This window comes from Heptranchias perlo, chromosome 3 (assembly GCF_035084215.1).
Source record: "Heptranchias perlo isolate sHepPer1 chromosome 3, sHepPer1.hap1, whole genome shotgun sequence".
Lineage (NCBI taxonomy): Eukaryota > Metazoa > Chordata > Chondrichthyes > Hexanchiformes > Hexanchidae > Heptranchias > Heptranchias perlo.
The window spans coordinates 36,682,484-36,703,899 of record NC_090327.1 but is presented as its reverse complement, the minus strand read 5'-3'; the positions used below and the strand labels follow the sequence as shown (position 1 = coordinate 36,703,899).

At 44.2% G+C, this 21,416-nt stretch overlaps 1 protein-coding gene across 1 annotated transcript in view; it reads left to right on the top strand.

Annotated features, from left to right (window-relative positions):
• Window positions 1-21,416, top strand: part of LOC137312059 (unconventional myosin-Id-like) — a 154,980-nt gene that overhangs the window by 76,071 nt on the left and 57,493 nt on the right. The window contains exons 14-15 of the mRNA XM_067978832.1: window positions 14,988-15,120; window positions 17,880-18,046. Coding sequence (XP_067834933.1) covers window positions 14,988-15,120; window positions 17,880-18,046 — 300 coding nt within the window. The remainder of the gene's footprint in view (window positions 1-14,987; window positions 15,121-17,879; window positions 18,047-21,416) is intronic.

Genomic DNA, 21,416 nt, shown 5'->3' with positions numbered 1-21,416 from the left:
CAGCTGCAGAGTTTGCCTCCATAACTATAGTCATTGCACTTCAAAATAATTCATTGTTTGCAAAACGCTTTGAGTGATTTCATTTGGGATGTTTTTTAAAAGGTGATTATATAGAATAAATATATTCCATTAAAAAAGAAAACTACTAGTAATTTCAAGATGCCATGGATAAATAAAGAGGTTAGAAACCAATTAAAATTGAAGAAGAGGACTAGAAAAATAATAATGAAAAATCTAAAAGAGAACATGAAAAAATAAGAAGAGAGTTTAAGAGCAGGATAAGCAAAGCTAAGAGGGAGTATGAGGAAAACCTTTCAAAAAATACTAAAAGGAACAAATGTATCAGTAAAAAAAATGGATAAATGTGATTTGAGGGGCTGGAGAGGAGAAGACTGTCGATTTGTAGATGATGATCATAAAACAGCAGAGTTACTGAATAAATACTTCACTTCGGTCTTTACTAAAGAGAAGGAAATCAGGGGGGAGGTGAATCCTGAAGAAGAGTGAGAGCAAGATGAGCAAGATTATGATGGATAAAAGGAAAATTTTAGATAAGATCATTATGTTAAAGGAAGATAAAGAACCAGGGCCTGACGGGATACATCTTAGGATCCTGAGGGAGGTGAGTGAGGGAATTGCCAAGGACCAGAAATTATATTTCTATTGAGTGTGGATGTGTGCCAGAGGACTGGAGAGTGGCCAATGTAATACTCATTTTAAATAAGGGCTAATCTGGTAATTACAGGCCAGTTATCTTAACATCTGTGGTAGGGAAAACTTGAGAGTCTTTAATTAAGGATGAAATTACCACGTATCTAGATAATGAGAAAATAGTTAGAAGTAAGTAGCCAGCATGCATTTCAAAATGGACGATTGTGTTCAAGAAACCTCATAGAATTGTTTAAAGAATTAATAGATATGGTAGAGGGGGGAAATGCAGTGGATGTAGTGTATGTGGACTTTAGGAAAGCCTTTGATAAGATTTCACAGGAGACTATTATAGAAATTTGCAAGTGATAACAAAATAGGAGTTATAGTTAATTGTTTAAAAGACCAAAGGAAACTCAAAGAGATATTGGTAAGATGGGGGAATGGGCTAAAAGGTGGCAGAAGGAATTCAATGTCAGTAAGTGTGAGGTGATACATTCTGGTTAAAAAAATAATGGTAATTACAATCTGAATGGAGGCAGGCTCGGTGCCATGGAGGAGCAGAGGGATTTGGGGGTACAGGTTCACAGGACATTAAAGGCAGCATCTTAAAAATAAACAAATAGAATTCTAGGTTTTATCACAAGACCTATAGAATATAGGAACATAAGAATATAGGAACAGGAGTAGGCCATTCAGCCCCTCGAGCCTGCTCCGCCATTTGATAAAATCATGGCTGATCTGTGATCTAACTCCATATACCTGCCTTTGGCCCATATCCCTTAATACCTTTGGTTGCCAAAAAGCTATCTATCTCAGATTTAAATTTAGCAATTGAGCTAGCATCAATTGCCGTTTGCGGAAGAGAGTTCCAAACTTCTACCGCCCTTTGTGTGTAGAAATGTTTTCTAATCTCACTCCTGAAAGGTCTGGCTCTAATTTTTAGACCTACTCCTAGAATCCCCAACCAGCGGAAATAGTTTCTCTCTATCCACCCTATCTGTTCCCCTTAATATCTTATAAGCTTCGATCAGATCACCCCTTAACCTTCTAAACTCTAGAGAATACAACCCCAATTTGTGTAATCTGTCCTCATAACTTAACCCTTGAAGTCCGGGTATCATTCTAGTAAACCTACGCTGCAATCCCTCCAAGGCCAATATGTCCTTCCGAAGGTGCGGTGCCCAGAACTGCTCACAGTACTCCAGGTGCGGTCTAACCAGGGTTTTGTATAGCTGCAGCATAACTTCTGCCCCCTTGTACTCTAGTCCTCTCAAAATAAAGGCCAACATTCCATTAGCCTCCTTGATTATTTTCTGCACCTGTTCATGACACTTCAATGATCTATATACCTGTACCCCTAAGTCCCTTTGGACATTCACTGTTTTTAACTTTTTACCATTTAGAAAGTACCCTGTTCTGTCCTTTTTTGATCCAAAGTGGATGACCTCACATTTGTCTACATTGAATTCCATTTGCCACAGTTTTGCCCATTCATCTAATCTATCAATATCCCTTTGTAATTTTATGTTTTCATCTCCACTGCTTACAATGCCACCAATCTTTGTGTCATCGGCAAACTTAGATAATATAAAAGCCAAGAGGTAATGATGAGCCTATGTAAAACTTTAATAAAACCTCAGTTAGAGTACTGTGTGCAGTATTGGGCTCCCCACTATAGGAAGGATATTGATGCTTTAACGAAGGTACAATACAGATTCACTAGGATTCCTGGTATGAGGAAATACAAATACGAAGAAAGACTTTAAAATTAGTTATTTTTTCATTAGAACATAGATTATGGGTCGATATGATGGAAATTATGAAAGGATGGGACAGAAGCAGACTGAAAGAAGCAGACTGTTACTAGTAGTTACCAGTAGTCGCTGGGTCAAAATCCTGGAACTCCTTACCTAACAGCACTGTGGGAGAACCTTCACCACACGGATTGCAGTGGTTCAAGAAGGCAGCTCACCACCACCTTCTCAAGGGCAATTAGGGATGGGCAATAAATGCTGGCCTTGCCAGCGATGCCCACATCCCATGAATGAATAAAAAAAATGTTGAGGGGTCTAGAACGAGGAGCCATAGATACAAGATTAAATGTAAGAGATTTAGAACAAAGGGCAGGAGAAATTTCTTCACACAGAGAGTTGTGAGGCTGTGGGTTTCACTTCAAAGGGTTAATGTTTGAGGCTGAAACTATTTCAACATTCAAAATTAAATTCATAGAATCTTACAGCACAGAAGAAGGCCATTCAGCCTGTTGTGCCTGTGCTGGCTCTTTGAAAGAGCTGTCTGATTTAGACCCACAGCCCAGCCTTTTCCCCATAACCCTGCAAATGAGTCCTCTTCAAGTACATGTCCAATTGCCTTTTGAAAGTTCCTATGGAATCTGCATCCGCAACCCTTTCAGGTCTTGCGTTCCAGATCTTAACAATCCTTTGTGTGAAAAAATGTCTCCTCATTTCCCCTCTAATTCTTTTGCCATTTATTTTAAATCTATGACCTCTGGTTACCGACCCACTTGCCAAAGGAAACAGTTTCTCCCTATTTGCTCTATCAAAACCCCTCTTAATTTTGAGTACCTTTATTAGGTGTCCCCTTAACCTTCTCTGCTTTACAGAGATCAATCCTGGCTGCTCCAATCTCTCCAGATAACTGAAGAACCTCATCCCTGGTATCATCCTGGTAAACCTCCACTGTACCCTTTCCAAGGCCTTGACATCCTTTCCTACAGTATGGTGCCCAGAATTGAGACCTAGCCAGTGATTTCTAAAGGTTTAGCATAAATTGGATAGGTGGATGAAGGAAAATGGGTTCAAGGAACATGGGAACAGATAAATGTGATTAGAACTAGTTAATCACGTGGAGGGTAAACGCCGACAGACTGGTTGTGCCATGTTTTGGTGCCATGCTGTAACCTCCATAGATATGCTGTTTCTGCAAGATGTGACAGGTGCTGCAAGTCCAAAGAGCCCAGGGCAGCTTGGCAAGAGTCAAGGCTTTGGGGCCACCAAGTTTGTGCGTGGGGAACTCCTAGAGTTTAACCAGCTAAAACCGTGCAACCAAAGCAGCACATAGCACTGGTAAGCTTCCCACTGGGTGTCCAGCTGGGACCATCCTACCCGTTAGGACCTTGGGTTGTAATAGGGAGCTGAATGACCAGAATCTCAGCCCCTAGTGGTAGCTCCACACCTCCCTATTCCATTATTGAGCCTGGCTGGCCAATTAATGATCAACAAAACCTTGGAATACTACGGCCCAGCCTGATTCAAGCATTGCATTATCCAGTGTGCTGAAGAGGGCTGATTTTGTTCCGTCACTAGGCTACCTCAACACCAATATAGACCCCATCATCTCGTTCCCCTGAAGGATTGAACACTGTTAAAACTTTTATTCCCATAGATTGTGAGACCTCAAAAGAACCTAATTTTACAAATTTCCTTCAGTTAAAGAAAAAGTTCTTTCAATTAAAAATCAAACATAAGTGTTGGTAAAATAGATTTCAGCTGAGAGGCCTGTTTTTAGTCAAGTTGTTATACTCGCAGCAATCGACAGAGGGCACTGAGACTATGAAATATCCCAGGCAAATTCTCGGACTTCAATCCCAAAATTGTCAATTTCATTCATAAAGGTTATAACATTAATAATCTCAGGATTATTACCCAAGCCATGTGCTAATTGGCATAGGAACAAACAGATCAGGAAGGTGAACACGACGCTAAGGCAGTGGTGTGGGAAGGAGGGGTTCCATTTCATGGGACACTGGCATCAATACAGGGATAGGAAGGAGCTGTACCATTGGGATGGGCTGCACCTGAACAGGGCTGAGACCAAGGAAAGGATAAATAGGGTGGTAAAAAGGACTTTAAACTAATAAATGGGGGGAGGTCTCAGTCAGAAACAATAGTAAAAAATTATAATTTACAGATTAAAAAAAGGGATGAGCAGAGTTCAGGTCACAAACAGTGATAATAGATACTCCAGGTGAAGGAAGCACTAAAATAACTAAAGTAGTTACAGCAGAGGTGACAAATAAGAAACGCATTAGGATAAATGGTGTGAGAAAGACAGCATCAAGGCAGAAGAACAGGTTAGGGTCTGTTGCCCAAATAAGACTTTTATAAACTAATGCACAGAGTATAAGAAATAAACTGAGTGCATTAGAGGCTTTAAATGCAGCTTAGAGGATATTATATGATAGCCATTACTGACACATGGCTGCAAGCTGGTCATGGGGAGTTAAATATTCCAGGTTATAAAGTCTTTAGAAAGGATGGAGAAACTGGAAGAGGAGGAGGGGTGGGCTTATTGATTAAAGTTATTATTGCAACATTAGTAAGAGAAGATTTGGTAAGAGACATTAGTAGGAGAGGGAAAGCAATGAGCAGAGACTCTATGGTTAGAATTGAGGAATAAGAGAGGACTTAAAACTGTAATGGGAGTTGTCGACAGGCCTCCTGATAGCAGCAATGAAGTGGCACAATGTATTAATTCAGTGATTAGAGAGGCTTGTAGCAAAAGCAGTGTTGTTTTAATGGGAGACTTTAATTCTATATAGATTGGGAAGAGTAGAATAGCTCAATTAAGAAAAGTAGTGAATTTCTTGAGTGCATTCAAGATAGCTTTTTGGAGCAATATGTTCTAGAACCAACAAGAGGGGAGGCCATATTAGATTTAGTAATGAGTAATGAGCCAGACTTAGTTAATAATCTAACAGTGAGAAACATTTATCTAACAGTGATCATAATATGATCGAATTCAATGTTAGGTTTGAAAAGGAGAAACGTAACACAGGTACGAAGATTCTAGATTTTGGTAAGGCTAACTTTAACAGAATGAGACAGAGACTGACAACAGCAAACAGGTCAAAACTGTTATTGGGTAAGACTACAGATAAACAGTGGGAGGTGTTCAAAAAAGAATTTAACTTAAAAAGGGCCAGTATATACCCCTAAGGGGCAAGAGCTCAACTTACCAAATAAACAGCCATGGTCGACAAAAGAGGTGGAAATAACATAAAACTAAAGGAAAAAGCATACAAACTAACAAAGAATAGTGTAAATCCAGGGGACTGGGAGAGATATAAAGAACAGCAAAGGAAAACAAAAAAGATAGAGCTGCAAAAAGAAATACGAAAAGAAACTTGCGAGGGATATCAAGATTAACACAAAAAGTTTCTGTGATTATGTTAGAAGAAAATGGGTAGTCAAGGGTAATGTGGGCCCTTTAAAAACAGATACAGGTAATATTGCAAATCAAAATAAGGAAATGGTAGACTTCTGGAATTAAAAAACTAGTATCAGTAATGGTGGCCATGAAACTACCGGATTGTCATAAAAACCCATCTGGTTCACGAATGTCCTTTAGGGAAGGAAACCTGCCGTCCTTACCCAGTCCGGCCTATATGTGACTCCAGACCCACAGCAATGTGGTTGACTCTTAATTGCCCTCGGAAATGGCCGAGCAAGCCACTCAGTTGTACAATCTCGCTAAAAAAAGTCATAAGAATAAAACCAGACGGACCACCCGGCATCGGACCACTAGGCACCGGACACGACAAAGGCAAACCAGGCCCAGTCGACCCTGCAAAGTCCTCCTCACTAACATCTGGGGACTTGTGCCAAAATTGGGAGAGCTGTCCCACAAACTAGCCAAGCAACAGCCTGACATAGCCATACTCACAGAATCATACCTTTCAGCCAACGTCCCAGACTCTTCCATCACCATCCCTGGGTATGTCCTGTCCCACCGGCAAGACAGACCAACCAGATGCGGCGGTACAGTGATATACAGTCAGGAGGGAGTGGCCCTGGGAGTCCTCAACAATAACTCTGGACCCCATGAAATCTCATGACATCAGGTCAAACATGGGCAAGGAAACCTCCTGCTGATTACCACCTACCACCCTCCCTCAGCTGATGAATCAGTCCTCCTCCATGTTGAACACCACTTGGAGGAAGCACTGAGGGTAGCAAGGGCACAGAATGTACTCTGGATGGGGCATTCAATGTCCATCACCAAGAGTGGCTCGGTAGCACAACTACTGACCGAGCTGGCCGAGTCCTGAAGGACATAGCTGCCAGACTGGGTCTGCGGCAGGTGGTGAGCGAACCAACACGAGGGAAAAACTTACTTGACCTTGTCCTCGCCAATCTACCTGTCGCAGATGCATCCGTCCATGACAGTATTGGTAGGAGTGACCACCGCACAATACTTGTGGAGACGAAGTCCTGTCTTCGCACTGAGGATACCATCCAACGTGTTGTGTGGCACTACCACTGTGCTAAATGGGATAGATTCAGAACAGATCTAGCAGCTCAAAACTGGGCATCCATGAGGTGCTGTGGACCATCAGCAGCAGCAGAATTGTATTCCAGCACAATCTGTAACCTCATGGCCCGGCATATTCCTCACTCTACCATTACCAACAAGCCAGGGGATCAACCCTGGTTCAATGAGGAGTGTAGAAGAGCATACCAGGAGCAGCACCAGGTGTACTTAAAAATGAGGTGCCAACCTGGTGAAGCCACAACTCAGGATTACATGCATGCTAAACAGCGGAAGCAACATGCTATAGACAGAGCTAAGCAATTCCACAACCAATGGATCAGATCAAAGCTCTGCAGTCCTGCCACATCCAGTCTTGAATGGTGGTGGACAATTAAACAACTAACGGGAGGAGGTGGCTCTGTAAACATCCCCATCCTCAATGATGGTAGAGTCCAGCACCTGAGTGCAAAAGACAAGGCTGAAGCGTTTGCAACCATCTTCAGCCAGAAGTGCCGAGTGGATGATCCATCTCGGCCTCCTCCCGATATCCCCACCATCACAGAAGCCAGTCTTCAGCCAATTCGATTCACTCCACGTGATATCAACAAACGGCTGAGTGCACTGGATACAGCAAAGGCTATGGGCCCCGACAACATCCCAGCTGTAGTGCTGAAGTCTTGTGCTCCAGAACTAGCCGCGCCTCTAGCCAAGCTGTTCCAGTCTGGCTACAACACTGGCATCTACCCGACAATGTGGAAAATTGCCCAGGTATGTCCTGTCCACAAAAAGCAGGACAAATTCAATCCGGCTAATTACCGCCCTATCAGTCTACTCTCAATCATCAGCAAAGTGATGGACGGTATCGTCGTTAGTGCTATCAAGCGGCACTTACTCACCAATAACCTGCTCACCGATGCTCAGTTTGGGTTCTGCCAGGACCACTTGGCTCCAGACCTCATTACAGCCTTGGTCCAAACATGGACAAAAGAGCTGAATTCCAGAGGTGAGGTGAGAGTGACTGCCCTTGACATCAAGGCAGCATTTGACCGAGTGTGGCACCAAGGAGCCCTAGTAAAATTGAAATTCAATGGGAATCAGGGGGAAAACTCTCCAGTGGCTGGAGTCATACCTAGCACAAAAGAAGATGGTAGTGGTTGTTGGAGGTCAATCATCTCAGCCCCAGGACATTGCTCGCCAACAGCACCTCCCAAACCTGCGACCTCTACCACCTAGAAGGACAAGGGCAGCAGGCACATGGGAACAACACCACCTGCATGTTCCCCTCCAAGTTCCTCAGGGCAGTGTCCTAGGCCCAACCATCTTCAGCTGCTTCAACAATGACCTTCCCTCCATCATAAGGTTAGAAGTTCGCTGATGATTGCACAGTGTTCAGTTCCAATCGCAACCCCTCAGATAATGAAGCAGTCCGAGCCCACATGCAGCAAGACCTGGACAACATCCAGACCTGGGCTGATAAGTGGCAAGTAACATTCGCGCCAGACAAGTGCCAGGCAATGACCATCTCCAACAAGAGAGAGTCTAACCACCTCCCCTTGACATTCAACGGCATTACCATCGCTGAATCCCCCAGCATCAACATCCTGGGGGTCACCATTGATCAGAAACCTAACTGGACCAGCCATATAAATACTGCAGCTACAAGAGCAGATCAGAGGCTGGGTATTCTGCAGCGAGTGACTCACCTCCTGACTCCCCAAAGCCTTTCCACTATCTACAAGGCTCAAGTCAGGAGTGTGATGGAATACTCTCCACTTGCCTGGATGAGTGCAGCTCCAACAACACTCAAGAAGCTCGACAGCATCCAGGACAAAGCAGCCCGCTTGATTGGCACCCCATCAACCACCCTAAACATTCACTCCCTTCACCACCGGCGCACTGTGGCTGCAGTGTGCACCATCCACAGGATGCACTGCAGCAACTCGCCAACAGCACCTCCCAAACCTGCGACCTCTGCCACCTAGAAGGACAAGGGCAGCAGGCACATGGGAACAACACCACCTGCACGTTCCCCTCCAAGTCACACACCATCCTGACTTGGAAATATACCGCCGTTCCTTCATCGTCGCTGGGTCAAAATCCTGGAACTTCCTTCCTAACAGCACAGTGGGAGAACCTTCACCACACGGACTGCAGCGGTTCAAGAAGGCGGCTCACCACCACCTTCTCAAGGGCAATTAGGGATGGGCAATAAATGCTGGCCTCGCCAGCGACGTCCACATCCCATGAACAAAAAAAAAGACTTGTTGAACAATTACTTTGTGTCAATCTTCACAGTAGAGGAAGAGGATAATACACCTGACATTCCAGGGAAACTATTGATGAAGCAAGGACTGGAACTCACTAAAGTTAACATAAGTAAGAAAACAGTATTAGATAAAAATAATGGCACTAAAGACTGACAAATCCCCAGGACCTGATGGTTTCCATCCCAGGGTTTTAAAGGAAGTAGGTGAGGAAATTGCAGATACTTTAGCCATAATCTTCCAAAGCTCTCTCGATTCAGGAATTGTCCCTTTAGATTGAAAAATTGCAAATGTAACTCCATTATTTCAGAAAGGTGAGAGTGAGAAACCAGGAAATTATAAACCTGTTAGTCTAACATCTGTTGTGGGGAAGTTATGGAATCTATAATTAAGTACAGTATGACTGAGCACTTAGAGAAATATAGTTGTTTCTTAGGTCGCGACCTCAACCCGGCTTTATTTCCACGTTTAATGTTGGCGCTTGAAAGTACAGGCTTCCCACTGGGAATGCAAAGTCCGAAAATTTTGTGGTTACGACCCAAAAAAACAACTATTTTCAACTCCCACCCGTCCCCGACCCACCCGTTCTTGTGGTTTAGAATCATTCCTAATGTTTCAGATCGATGACCTTTCATGAGAACTGGAAGAAGATTAAACAGTTCCTCTGGAGATCTTACCCCACGGCCTCCAACCTCATAGCCTCCAACCCTGCACAGCCTACTTCTACCTCCATCCCAAGATCCGCAAACAGGACTGCCCCAGTACACCTGTCATTTCATAGAATCATAGAATCATAGAAGTTTACAACATGGAAACAGGCCCTTTGGCCCAACATGTCCATGTCGCCCAGTTTATACCACTAAGCTAGTCCCAATTGCCTGCACTTGGCCCATATCCCTCTATACCCATCTTACCCATGTAACTGTCCAAATGCTTTTTAAAAGACAAAATTGTACCCGCCTCTATTACTCCCTATGGCAGCTCGTTCCAGACACTCACCACCCTTTGAGTGAAAAAATTGCCCCTCTGGACCCTTTTGTATCTCTCCCCTCTCACCTTAAATCTATGCCCCCTTGTTATAGACTCCCCTACCTTTGGGAAAAGATTTTGACTATCTACCTTATCTATGCCCCTCATTATTTTCTAGACTTGTATAAGATCACCCCTCAACCTCCTACTCTCCAGGGAAAAAAGTCCCAGTCTGTCTAACCTCTCCCTATAAGTCAAACCATCAAGTCCCGGCAGCATCCTAGTAAATCTTTTCTGCACTCTTTCTAGTTTAATAATATCCTTTCTATAATAGGGTGACCAGAACTGTACACAGTACTCCAAGTGTGGCCTAACTAATGTCTTGTACAACTTCACAAGACATCCCAACTCCTGTATTCAATGTTCTGACCAATGAAACCAAGCAAGCTGAATGCCTTCTTCACCACCCTATCCACCTGTGACTCCACTTTCAAGGAGCTATGAACCTGTACTCCGAGATCTCTTTGTTCTATAACTCTCCCCAACGCCCTACATTAACGGAGTAGGTCCTGGCCCGATTCGATCTCCCAAAATGCATCACCTCACATTTATCTAAATTAAACTCCATTTCAGCCTGTTCTTGCCCCACGGAACTTATTTCTTCCTATCTCCCCTTGTCCAGTCTCTTCCAAACTACATCCGCGACTCTTCCGACGTCCTCCGCCACTATAACAGTTTCCAGTTCCCCTGCCCTAACTGTCTCCTTTTCACCATGGACGTCCAGTTCCTGTACACCTCCATCTCCAACAGGATGGCCTGCGGGCCCTCCGCTTCTTCCTTGAACGGAGGCCCAACCAATCCCCATCCACCACCACCCTCTACCGCCTGGCAGAACTTGTTCTTACTTTGAACAACTTCTCCTTTAACTCCACTCACTTCCTCCAAATAAAAAGTGTCGCTATGGGAACCCATATGGGTCCCAGCTATGCCTGTCTTTTTGTGGGATACGTGGAACATTCTTTGTTCCAGTCCTACTCAGGTCCCCTCCCTCACCTCTTTCTCCGGTACACTGATGATCAACTTTGCTTCCAATTTCCACCCTTCCCTCGCCTTCACATGGTTCATCTCCGACTCTTCCCGTCCCTTCCTCGACTTCTCTATCTCCATTTCTGGGGATAGGCTGTCAATCAATATCTACTACAAATCCACCGATTCCCACGCTACCTTGATTACACTTCCTCCCACACCACTTCCTGTAAGGAATCCCTTCCCTTCTCCCAGTTTCTCCACTTCCATAGCATCTGTTATGATGATGCCACCTTCAACGCCAATGCTTCCGATATGTCTTCCTTTTTCTGCAATCGAGGATTCTCCCCCACTATAGTTGACAGGTCCCTCGACTGTGTTCGTCCCATTTCCCACGTTTCTGCCCTCATCCCATCCCTTCCCTCCCAGAACCACGATAGGGACCCCCTTGTCCTCACCTTCCACCCCACCAGCCTCCACATTCACCGTATCATCCGTCTGCATTTCCACCACCTCCAGCACGATCCCACCACCAAACACATCTTCCCCTCCCCTCCCCTTTTAGCATTCCGAAGGGACCACTCCCTCCGCGACACCCTGGTCCACTCTTCCATCACATCCAATACCCGGTCTCCTTCCCATGGCAGCTTCCCGTGTGAGCGCAGGAGATGCAACACCTGCCCTTCCATCTCCTCTCTTCCCACCTTCCAGGGGCCTAAACACTCCTTCCAAGTGAAACAGCGATTTACTTGTACTTCTTTCAATTTAATATACTGTATTCGCTGCATACAATACGGCCTTCTCTACATTGGCGAGACCAAACGCAGATTGGGTGATCTCTTTGCTGAACACCTCCGCTCTGCCCGCAAGCGTGACCCCGACCTGCCGGTCGCTTGCCATTTTAATTCCCCATCCCACACCCACTCTGACCTCTCTGTCCTTGGCTTCCTACGCTGTTCCAATGAAGCTCAACGGAAGCTCGAGGAACACCACCTCATCTTTCGATTAGGCGCTTTACAACCTTCTCGACTCAACATTGATTTCAATAATTTCCGGTCATAACCTCTGCTCCCATTTTTTCGGACAGCAGGTGCTGGTAATGGTTCTGCTGTTGCCATTTACAGCTCTTCTAGACCCATCTTTTGTTTCTTTACTTGTCCCATTACCAACCTCCTTGCCTTGCACCATCATCCCTTTTGTCATTTAATCACTCCTGCCCTCCACCCTATCAGAGAACTTCCCTTTTGTTCTTTCCTTCCCTCCTCTTCCTCCCCCACCACCTTTCCCTGGCTCTGTACTTGCTTAAAAACTGTTTAATCTTCAACTTCTTTGAGTTCTGACGAAAGGTCTTCGACCTGAAATGTTAACTCTATTTCTATCTCCGCAGTTGCTGCCTGACTTGCTGAGTATTTCCAGCATTTTCTGTTTTTATTATACTAAGTAAATTGTAGTAGTCAGCTACAAAAAATAATCAAAAAGGCTAATGGAATGTCAACCTTTATAACTAGGGGGCTAGAATATAAAAGGGGAGGAAGTTTTGCTACAGCTATACAAAGCCCTGATTAGACCACATCTGGAGTACTGTGTACAGTTCTGAGCACTGCACTTAGAAAGGATATATTGGCTCCTTAGAAGGAGTGCAGCGCAGATTCACCAGAATGTTACCAGGGCTCCAAGGGTTAGATTATGAGGAGAGATTACATAAACTAGGCTTGTATTCCCTGGAATATAGAAGGTTAAGGGGTGATCTGATTGCAGTTTTTAGGATTTTGAAAGGAATTGATAGAATAAATAAAGGGAAACATTTTCCACTGGTAGGGGAGTCTAGAACAAGGGGACATAATCTTAAAATCAGAACCAGGCCATTCAGGAGAGAAGTTAGGAAACACTTCTTCATGCAAAGGGTGGTAGAAGTGTGGGACAGATGCTAGCTCAATTAATAATTTTAAATCTGAGATTGATAGATTTTTGCTAGCCAAGCTGAATGGCCTACTCCTGTTCCTATGTTCCTATTTGCAGAGTAAGGAATGGATATATTTCTCTGACATAGGTAGGGGGATCTTACCTACATCTTAAGTGATATTCTGAGGGACAGTATAAATTGTCATTTAGAAAGGAATGGATTAATCAAGGACAGTCAGCATGGATTTGTTAAGAAAAGGTCGTGTCTGACTAACTTGATTGAATTTTTGAGGAGGTAACAAGGAGGGTCGATGAGGGTAACGTGTTTGATGTAGTCTACATGGATTTTAGCAAGGCTTTTGACATGCTTCCACGTGGCAGACTAGTCAGAGAAATAAAAGCCCATGGGATCCAAGGGAAAGGGGCAAGTTGGATCTAAAATTGGCTCAGTGGCAGGAAGCAAAGGGTAATGGATGACGGGTGTTTTTGTGACTGGAAGGCTGTTTCCAGTGGGGTTCCGCAGATTTTTGATTTACTGGGTCCCTTGCTTTTTGTGATATATATCAATGATTTAAACTTAAATGTAAGGGGCATGATTAAGAAGTTTACAGATGATACAAAAGTTGGCCATGTGGTTGATAGTGAGGAGGAAAGCTGTAGACTGCAGGAAGATATCAATGGACTGGTCAGGTGGGCAGAAAAGTGGCAAACGGAATTCAATCCGGAGAAGTGTGAGGTAATGCATTTGGGGAGTGCAAGGGAATACACAATAAATGGCAGGGTACTGAGAAGTATAGAGGAACAGAGGGACCTTGGAGTGCATGTCCACAGATCCTTGAAGGTGGCAGGACAGGTAGATATGGTAGTTAAAAAGGCATACGGGATATTTTCCTTTATTAGCCGAGGCATAGAATATAAGAGTAGGGAGGTTATGCTAGAAGTGTATAAAACACTAGTTAGGCCACAGCTTGAGTACTGCGTACAGTTCTGGTCGCCACATTACAGGAAAGATGTGATTGCACTACAGAGGGTACAGAGGAGATTTACGAGGATGTTGCAAGGACTGGAAAATTTTAGCTATGGGGAGAGATTGGATAGGCTGGGGTTGTTTTCTTTGGAACAGTGGAGGCTGAGGGGAGATTTAATTGAGGTGTATAAAATTATGAGGAGCCTCGATAGAGTGGATAGGAAGGACCTATTTCCCTTGGCAGAGAGGTCAATAACCAGGGGGCATAGATTTAAAGTAATTGGTTGAAGGATTAGAGGGGAGTTGAGGAGAAATATTTTCACCCAGAGGGTGGATGGGATCTGGAACTCACTGCCTGAAAGGGTGGTAGAGGCAGAAACCCTCAACTCATTTAAAAAGTACTTGGATGTGCACCTGAAGTGCCATATCCTAAAAAGCTATGGAACAAGAGCTGGAAAGTGGGATTAAGCTGGATAGCTCTTTTTCGGCTGGCACAGACATGATGGGCCGAATAGCTTCCTTCTGTGCCGTACATTTCTGTGATTCTATGGTTCTATACTGGGGTGGGAAGAGTACAGGGAGCTGGACTCTGTACCTGCCTCTGCTGTACCTCTCCTGGTTGAGTTTGATGGGACAGTGTAGAGGGAGCTTTACACTGTATCTAACCCGTACAGTACCTGCCCTGGAAGTGTTTGATGGGGAAATGTCGAGAGAGCTTTACTCTATATCTCACACCTGCTGTCCCTGGCCTGGGAATGTTTGATGGGGTGTTTTACTATGTATCTAACCCGTGCTGCACCTGACCTGGGAATTCCTGATCCCAACACTGGATGAGAAAGGGGGCAACCCCACAATCCTCATACTGACATATCCAGCCTTGATGAGCGAAAAATCTGAAACATAACTGACTGAAATGTGTTTTTTTCTGTTCCCAGCGTTAACCCCGTGTTGAAAGACATGTGGCCGGAAGGGATGCTGAGTATCACAGAGGTCACAAAACGACCTCTGACTGCTGCAACCCTCTTCAGGAGTTCCATGATTGCTCTTGTTGTTAACTTGGAAAGCAAGGTAAATGGAGTCTGTCTGAGTCACACAGCCAACTGCACTGTTCACACATTAAAATTACAGTGCAGTGCAAATCCTCTCCAACTTTCAGACATCAATTCCTTAATTTTTCTCCTCCTCCAATTATCTTCCCTCCCTTCCCCTATGCTGCAGTTCCAGGTTGGGGCACAGTTCAACCTGGGCCGTTGGCCTGCCTCTGACCCCCAGGAGGGGCAGTTCATCATGTGTGCTCGGGAGGAGGGGAGGGGGGGTGGTGGGAAACGGGGTGGGGGGGGCGGACATGTCACCAGCAGTCATCACCATCCACACACAACCATACAAGCATCTCACTGACACACAACTTATTTACAAACAACTCATTCACACGTCCTGCTCTCAGCCCTAAATCTCTTTCATTTAATCTTGTATCTATAATCCCTTCTTTCTAGACCACTTAATCACTGGAAACAGTCTGTTTTTATCTACCCTTTTAATTTTAAACACTTCTATCAAATCACCTTGTAATCTCCTCTGTTCTAACAAAAACAGCCCCAAATGTCTCCGGTAACTATTGAGTTAAGCCTTGGTCTGCTGCTCCTGTCTCCTTGGCAGTCAGCCTGCTGTATCAAGGTAGAATAAGACAAATGATTCCACTGACTGCTCTTTCATGTCCTTTCTGGAACATCATGATTAATTAGCCAGTTCCTGTCTGAGTAGAATCCAGCACAATAATCCCTTCCTGCCAGGTGAGATACATTCCAGGAGGCTAATCCGAACACCTTGGAATGGCCTTGACTGGTGGTGTTACATGGGAATGTCATGCAGAAAGCTAGTGTCCCATTTACTCAATATGTAGGTTAAGGTGAGCCTTCGAGGCTTACAGCGATGGATCTGAGTCATATAATACGTTGTGTTCAGTGTAATTCTGAAGGTGAAGGATGCCAGGGCTGCCACCTCTTGGATCAGTTTTCATTTTCAAGTTATTAATGTTGGAATCAATTGCTTGTGGATCAGGTGCTGCACCCATTAGTTGCAGGACCAGTTCCTGCGATGGCTTCATGGGAAGATGCCACTGGCCAGAAGTTACTAGCTTTGACTCCTTGTCTGTGCTTGAGGCCAGGGAAGGGAAAAACTAGTGAGAGTTCCATCATATTGTCATCCGGTGACCACCCGCTGGAAGGTCCATGAGCGTGACGGTCAAGCAAGATGAAGCATGTGAAGCTTGCTGTACACAAATTGGCTGCCAAATTTCCCTGCATTACAACAGTGACTTTCATTGGCTGTAAAGCGTTTTGGGATGTCCTGAGGTCGTGGAAGGTGCAATATAAATGCAAGTTCTTTCTTTATGATTAGTCAACAGCTCCATTATTATTGCATTATGTGACTACCAGGATGGTAGAGGTGAACGAGATGGACCTGTATATTTTCTTGTCTAGCAATTCCTATGTTCCCATGAGTGGGCAGAATGAGGAATTCAGTACACAGCAGTCAGGATGGGTGACTCAGATATATTTTAGTGGACACACAGTAAGTTGATGCCGAGTCAATTATATCTTCAAAAAGGAGTTGAATAAATATTTTCATGGGAATGGGACTGGAGCTTGTAGGTTTAGGTTTACACTGAGGTCATGACCTGCTACACAGGAAGCACTGGTCCTCTGCTAATGGGGCCAATGTCTGTAGAGGGCAGTAGGCCACGGTAGAAAAGCTATGAATATTCCAGAGTTTTGCTTGATTACCTTTGAGATTCAGGGAGCATTTCATCAGGAGTTTAAATGAGTGAGGTAGAGTGTACAGAGTCTGTGAGAGGAGGTTAAATGGGTGAGGTAGGTTCCATGATAGGGTAGATTGTACAGGGTTGTGGGAGGGGATTAAATAGGTGGGGTAAAGCCTATGATAGGGCAGGTTGTACAATATCTGTGGGAGGAGATTAAATAGGTGGGGTAGAGTCCATGATAGGGTAGATGAGATGTGGAAGGAGTTGGCTGATGGGCCAAATAGCCTTCTCTTGTTCCATACTCTCGTTTTATTTGCATACGAGAGAAATGAGGGGATAGCAAAGGCTTTTCTCACTCGTCATAGAAATTTGTTTTAAAAGAAAAATTCTGGTGTGCATCATTGTACAGGAAGTAAGGTGAGACAAATTCTATTACCACAATGAAGTGACGAATGCATGAAAACATACATGTAGGCTACTCACACTTCTCTAGTTTTGGACTCATTAATAATACAACGTGGAGCAAAAAAGCAATCTTTCATTTTTGGTTGTTTGTTCACTTCCTGTGTTAGAGGGTCTGGAGGTTGAAGGGTATTATGTTGTGATCAACTAGGATTCTATATAATGGACTCAATGGGAAGCAGTTTGATCCATTGGGATTCTATACAGTGGGATGAATGGGAATGCTCTTGACCCGTTGGGATTCTGTACAATGGGAGTGAACTGGAGGGATTGTGATCCATTGGATTCTATACAATGGGAGTGAATGTGATAGGGTTTGGCCAATTGAAATTTTATACAATGGGAATGGTTTGATTTATTGAGATTCTATACAACGGGAGTGAATGAGAAAGATTTGATTTAGAGTTTCTACACAATGGGAGTAAATGGGAAAGGTTTAATTTATTGAGATTCTACACAATGGGACTATGTGAGAAGGGGCTTGAACTATGATGTACATGAATTAGGTGTGTGCCCCTCTTTAAGATGGCAGTACCTGTAAGTACCAATCTTTCCGGTGCTCATATATTCTAATAGTCTGGTACATTCTCTTGCCTCTTTTCAGGAACCCTACTATGTGCGATGCATCAAGCCCAATGACCAGAAATCCCCGGTGCTCTTTGACTATGAACGCTGCAGACACCAGGTGGAATATTTGGGACTGTTGGAAAACGTGCGTGTGCGGCGAGCCGGATTCGCTTACCGACAGCCATACGACCGCTTCCTAGTGAGGTAATTGCAGCTTTCTGGCATGTCACAGTGTTTACAGGCACAGCAGTGGAATGCTGGGCTCCTGTTTAAAGGGAATGAGACTAAATATGTAGTTTCTGGTGCCATTCTAGTTCTATTCCTCAGTAAAGTGGTAAACCTATCTTTGGGCTGTGATGCCAGTTGAAGGAACAGTGAAGAAAACTCCATAGGTATCTGTAGGTAGAGGTCATTATACCCAGCTAGCCTATGTCTTTTTGATAGCCTTAAAAAAGAAAGAACAAATTCACATTTATATAGCGCCTTTCCCAACCTCAGGACATCCCAAAGTGCTTTATAACCATTGAAGTATTTTTGAAGTGTAGTCACTGTTATAATGTAGGAAACGTAGCAGCCCGTCTGCAGCTCACAGGCCCAAGACCCAAGGCCCAATTTCGATCGTACCTTGGGCCGACCTGTTCGATGCAGAGATCGTTCCCTGAACCCAGTTCATGCTGTAGGCCGGAGCTATCCAATTTCACTCCCATTCAGTTAAACAGACTCCACTTTATATACATGCATCCTAAGCCATGCTAAGTCCCTTATACCTATCATCCCTGTGCTCGATTACCTCTTCCTGCTTCCTGCCCTCCAGCATGTTGACCTTAAAGTCCTCGTCTACCTAATCCCTCCACAGTCTTGTTCCACACTCACTCTGCAATCTTTTCCAGATTCTGGTGCATGGCAAATATCCACCCTACCTCTGTTTCACCTTCTTATAATTAGTTGCAGAGCTGAGACTTAGGGACCCCCAAGGAGAAACTATTTCATCAGGTAGGCGAGTCAATAACAAGGAGACATAATCTTAAAATTAGAGCCAGGCCATTCAGGAGCCGAATCAGGAAATACTTTTTCACACAAAGGGAGGTGGAAATCTAGAACTCGCTCCCCCAAAAGGCTGTGGATGCTGGGGGTCAATTGCAGCTTTCAAAACTGAGATAGACAGATTTTTGTTAGGTAAGGGTATCAAGGGGTATGGAGCAAAGGCAGGAAAATGGAGTTGAGGTACAGATCAACCATGATCTAATTGAATGGCAGAGCAGGCTTGAGGTGCTGAATGGTCCTAATGTTCCCGTCTCCCTAAGTGTGAGAAAGTACTGGTGGAGTTAGATAGCTGTAACTGTGGAGCTTATCTGAGCTGCTTCCTTCTGCTTATCCAGCTAGGATCAATCACCCTACCTGATTTGTCTTTCTCAGATCCAAAGTACAGGACCTCACACTTCTCCACATTGAACTCCATCTGCCATAGTTTTGTCCACTCACTTTGTCTGTCTGTGCCCCTTTGTAAAGTCCTGCTCTCATCTACAGATCTTGCTGTGCCTCCTAAATTAGTGTCATCTGCAAACTATATGATTCTATGAAAACTAAAACTTGGGTATACAACTCTCTATTCCTTCATCCAAGTCATTAATATATATGGTGAAAAGCTGAGGGCCCAGTACAGATCCACTCATCACAACCTGTCAATCAGAGAATGAACCCTTTATCCCTACTCTCTGTCTCCTACCTCCTAACAAATTACCATCCCATATCACAAGGTTACCTCCAATTCTATGTGCTCTCATTTATGCTAATAAGCTCTTGTGCGGAACCTTATCAAATGCCTTCTGGATGTCCACATAGGCAACATCCATAGACACTTTACGGATACTAGATACTAGATTTATTTTAGATCTAGTATTGTGCAATGAGAAAGGGTTAAATAATAATCATGTTGTAAAGGAGCCCTTAGGGAAGAGTAACCATAATATGATAGAATTCTTCATTAAGTTTGAAAGTGATGTAGTTCAATCTGAAACTAGGGTTTTAATCTAAAATCTAAACAAAGGAAACTACGAAGCTATGAGGCACAAGTTGGCTGTGGTTGATTGGGGAACTACATTAAAAGGTATGACGGTTGACAGGCAATGGCTAGCATTTAAAGATTTAATACATAATTTGCAACAAATATATATTCCTTTAAGGCACAAAAACCCAACAGGAAAAGTGGTCCAACCGTCCCCTTGACATTTAACGGCATTACCATTGCAGAATCCCCCACCATCAACATCCTGGGGGTCACCATTGACCAGAAACTTAACTGGATCAGCCGCATAAATACTGTGGCTACAAGAGCAGGTCAGAGGCTGGGCATTCTGCGGCGAGTAACTCACCTCCTGATTCGCCAAAGCCAATCCACCATCTCCAAGGCACAAGTCAAGAGTGTGATGGAATACTCTCCACTTGCCTGGATGAGTGCAGCTCCAACACTCAAGAAGCTCGACACCATCCAGGACAAAGCAGCCCGCTTGATTGGCACCCCATCCACCATCCTAAACATTCACTCCTTTCACCACCGGCGCACCGTGGCAGCAGTGTGTACCATCCACAGGATGCACTGCAGCAACTCGCCAAGGCTTCTTCGACAGCACCTCCCAAACCCGCGACCTCTACCACCTAGAAGGACAAGGGCAGCAGGCACATGGGAACAACTTGCACGTTCCCCTCCAAGTCATACACCATTTCGACTTGGAAATATATCGCTGTTCCCTCATCGTCGCTGGGTCAAAATCCTGGAACTCCCTTCCTAACAGCACTGTGGGAGAACCTTCACCACACAGACTGCGGCGGTTCAAGAAGGCGGCTCACCACCACCTTCTCAAGGGCAATTAGGGATGGGCAATAAATGCTGGCCTTGCCAGCAACACCCACATCCCCATGAATGAATAATAACAAAAAATTAAAGATAGTATTAAATCAAAGAGAGAGGCATATATAGTTGCCAGAAAAAGCAGTAAGCCTGAGGATTGGGAGCATTTTAGAATTCAGCAAAGGAGGTCCAAGAAATTGATAAAGAAGGGGAAAATAGAATATGAGAGTAAACTAGCGAGAAACATAAAAACGGACTGCAAAAGCTTCTATAGGTATGTAGAAAGGAAAAGACTGGAGAAGGCAAATGTGGGTCCCTTACAGACAGAGAGAATTTATAATGGGGAATAAGGAAATGGCAGAGAAATTAAACAAATACTTTGTGTCTGTCTTCACGGAAGAAGACACAAAAAACCTCCCAGAAATACTAGAGAACCAAGGGTCAGGCGAGAATGAGGAACTGAAAGAAATTCGTATTAGTAAAAAATAGTACTAGAGAAATTAATGGGACTGAAAGTCAATAAATCCTAAGGAACTGATGATCTACATCCCAGGGTATTGAAAGAGGTGGATATAGAGATAGTGGATGCATTGGTTGTCATCTTCCAAAATTCTATAGATTCTGGAATGGTTCCTGCAGATTGGAGGGTAGCGAATGTAACCCCACTATTTAAGAAAGGAGGGAGAGGGAAAACATGGAACTACAGACCTGTTAGCCTGACATCAG